General features: G+C 48.1%; 1 protein-coding gene across 1 annotated transcript; it reads right to left on the bottom strand.

The window, feature by feature from the left end:
- Window positions 1-228: 228 nt before the first annotated feature.
- On the bottom strand, window positions 229-1,788 carry LOC115333188. Its single transcript, XM_040212507.1, has 3 exons — window positions 1,722-1,788; window positions 390-1,009; window positions 229-237 (listed from the first exon to the last, which is right to left on the bottom strand). Exons 1-3 carry the CDS (start codon window positions 1,786-1,788, stop codon window positions 229-231), a joined length of 696 nt encoding a protein of 231 aa, XP_040068441.1.
- Window positions 1,789-2,002: the final 214 nt, after the last annotated feature.

The raw sequence follows: 2,002 nt of genomic DNA, 5'->3' as shown, positions 1-2,002 counted from the left end.
TGGACAACATCGGGAACAGTAGGTTTCCAGGGCGATCAGTCTCACTCGACACACGAATCCAGAACTTAGAAACTGTCTCTTCCTGTAGCTCTTTCAGTTTCATTTGAAAGAGACGGTACTCTGACTCTACTGAGCTGACGTCGGCTGATCGAACCAGCTCGAAAAGGCGTTAGAAAAATCATGAAACGGCAGGTTCTCCATTGAGCTGCCCGCAGAAGATGGAGGTTCTCAAGAACGCTCAAATTTGAAGGGAATCGCTTTAGAACTGATTTCACACATTCCACAAGAAACTGCCTACATCGCTCTAACAACCCAGTCTTAACATCCTCAGAGAGAGTGGACTTTTCTAGACAATCCCGAAACACTCTGCCCATGTCACAGGCTCTAACATCCATGATGTGCGCTTCCCAGTTCGATCCGGGCGACGCATGATTGGGCAAGACGACACGCAACATCAGACACTTCACAAACGACAGCAAGTCACTGCACAACTTCGACGGGTCCGGATTCTCGCTCTGAAACAATTTGTTCATGCGGTCAAACTCATCAATGATGGGGCTGAGGAACTTCTCCAGCAGCAGGTTAAGGTCATCATTGAACATGTCGCTAAGCACTTTAGCTGTATAGCAGCGCTCTGTTGTTCTTGCAAACTCAAAATGAGTCTTCAATTCTACCCATTGGTCAAGGACCGTTCGAATGGCGCCTGCAATACTAAGCCACCGCGTGCCAGACAGCCCGACTAACTTCTTGGGCCTGTCACCAGAATTGATGGCAGCGAACACAGCGTGATACTCCTGCTGCCGTTTAGGCGAGTGCGCGAACCAGTTGAAGCATTCACGTACAAGAAAATCAACTTGTGTGGGCAAAACAGAAACCACTTCGTTGCACGCAAGGCGCAACGAGTGACAAACGCACCTAACACTGTTAACTTCCTTCATGCGAGTGAACAGGCTGTTGTTTCGCCCACACATAACACTAGCGCCGTCAGTGCCAATGCCAACGCAATCTTCTAAAGCGAGGTCACAGGATGAAACAAACGTACTTAAACTCGAAAATAACCCTCCAAACGTCTAGTCGTAAATAGGCACAAGGCCCAAGAATGACGTGCAAAAAGAGTTTGTTTTCCTAGAATAGTGCCTCGACACGACAGCGAGTTCCTTAGTGGCAGACACATCTGTGCTCTCGTCAAGTAGAAAAGAGGTCTTGCACGCCTTGGTACCTTGGTACCTTGGTAATGAGCTATGTGCATTTCGTGCGGCCCATAGACAGGGCAGCCGCAGTCACAGAGTCCTTGAAGCAGTCCTTCAGCAAGGGAGTCAGATGGTCTGCCGTCATGATCGAGCTGTGGACGGCAACATGGGCAGCCAGGCGGAGCTCGACTTTCTTGACTTGGCGATTTGCTTGCTGGCTCTGGGTACGGGGCTCCAACTGAACGAAGCTATCCAGTGGTCCAGGTCGAATGGCTACTGCTGCAAGCTGCATGTTTCTTTGATATTTTGCCCTGGTTTTGTGGGCTTTCAGGTGACCGTAGCTCGACCTTGCATACGCGACAATACGCCATGTCTCCAGACGATGACTGCATCAGCCAATCTGCACACATAATAGAAATATTCCACCACACATCAACCTAATTTCAACCAAATGTAAGCTCAATAATGAGGTAAAAGCAAGCAATGGACACATACGATGAAATACACGAATGATTATCATGGCACACATACCTTTAAAATCTGGGTCTCTCTCCCATTTTTCCTTGTAGGACCTTGAGTACTTCGCCCATTTGCCCATAGCTGACGCAGACGTTGTGACAAAATAACGATCTGCATCTGGCCTCGATGTGCTGGCAGCCTTATATAGCCAGGAGACTTTCACTCCATCCCAAAGGGATCATTCGGGATGTATAGGAATGTGCTGTGTAGTGTAGACCGACCATATAACCAAACGAGCTTCAAATAATATCTACATAGTTTCCTTTGAATTTCTTTTGTCCACCAGATGAACG

The sequence above is a fragment of the Ixodes scapularis genome, unplaced genomic scaffold, assembly GCF_016920785.2.
Source record: "Ixodes scapularis isolate PalLabHiFi unplaced genomic scaffold, ASM1692078v2 PGA_scaffold7__128_contigs__length_106722199, whole genome shotgun sequence".
NCBI lineage: Eukaryota > Metazoa > Arthropoda > Arachnida > Ixodida > Ixodidae > Ixodes > Ixodes scapularis.
The sequence above is the reverse complement of the archived record's forward strand: the minus strand, read 5'-3'. Positions and strand labels throughout refer to the sequence as shown.

What these genes read in the sequence shown, in the direction of transcription:
- LOC115333188 (XM_040212507.1), bottom strand. Translation starts at nt 1,788, where the DNA reads ATGGGCAAATGGGCGAAGTACTCAAGGTCCTACAAGGAAAAATGGGAG. An exon ending in GAGAGACCCAGATTTTAAAG is followed by an intron (nt 1,010 to 1,721) that starts GTATGTGTGCCA and finishes ACCTCGCTTTAG; the next exon opens with AAGATTGCGTTGGCATTGGC.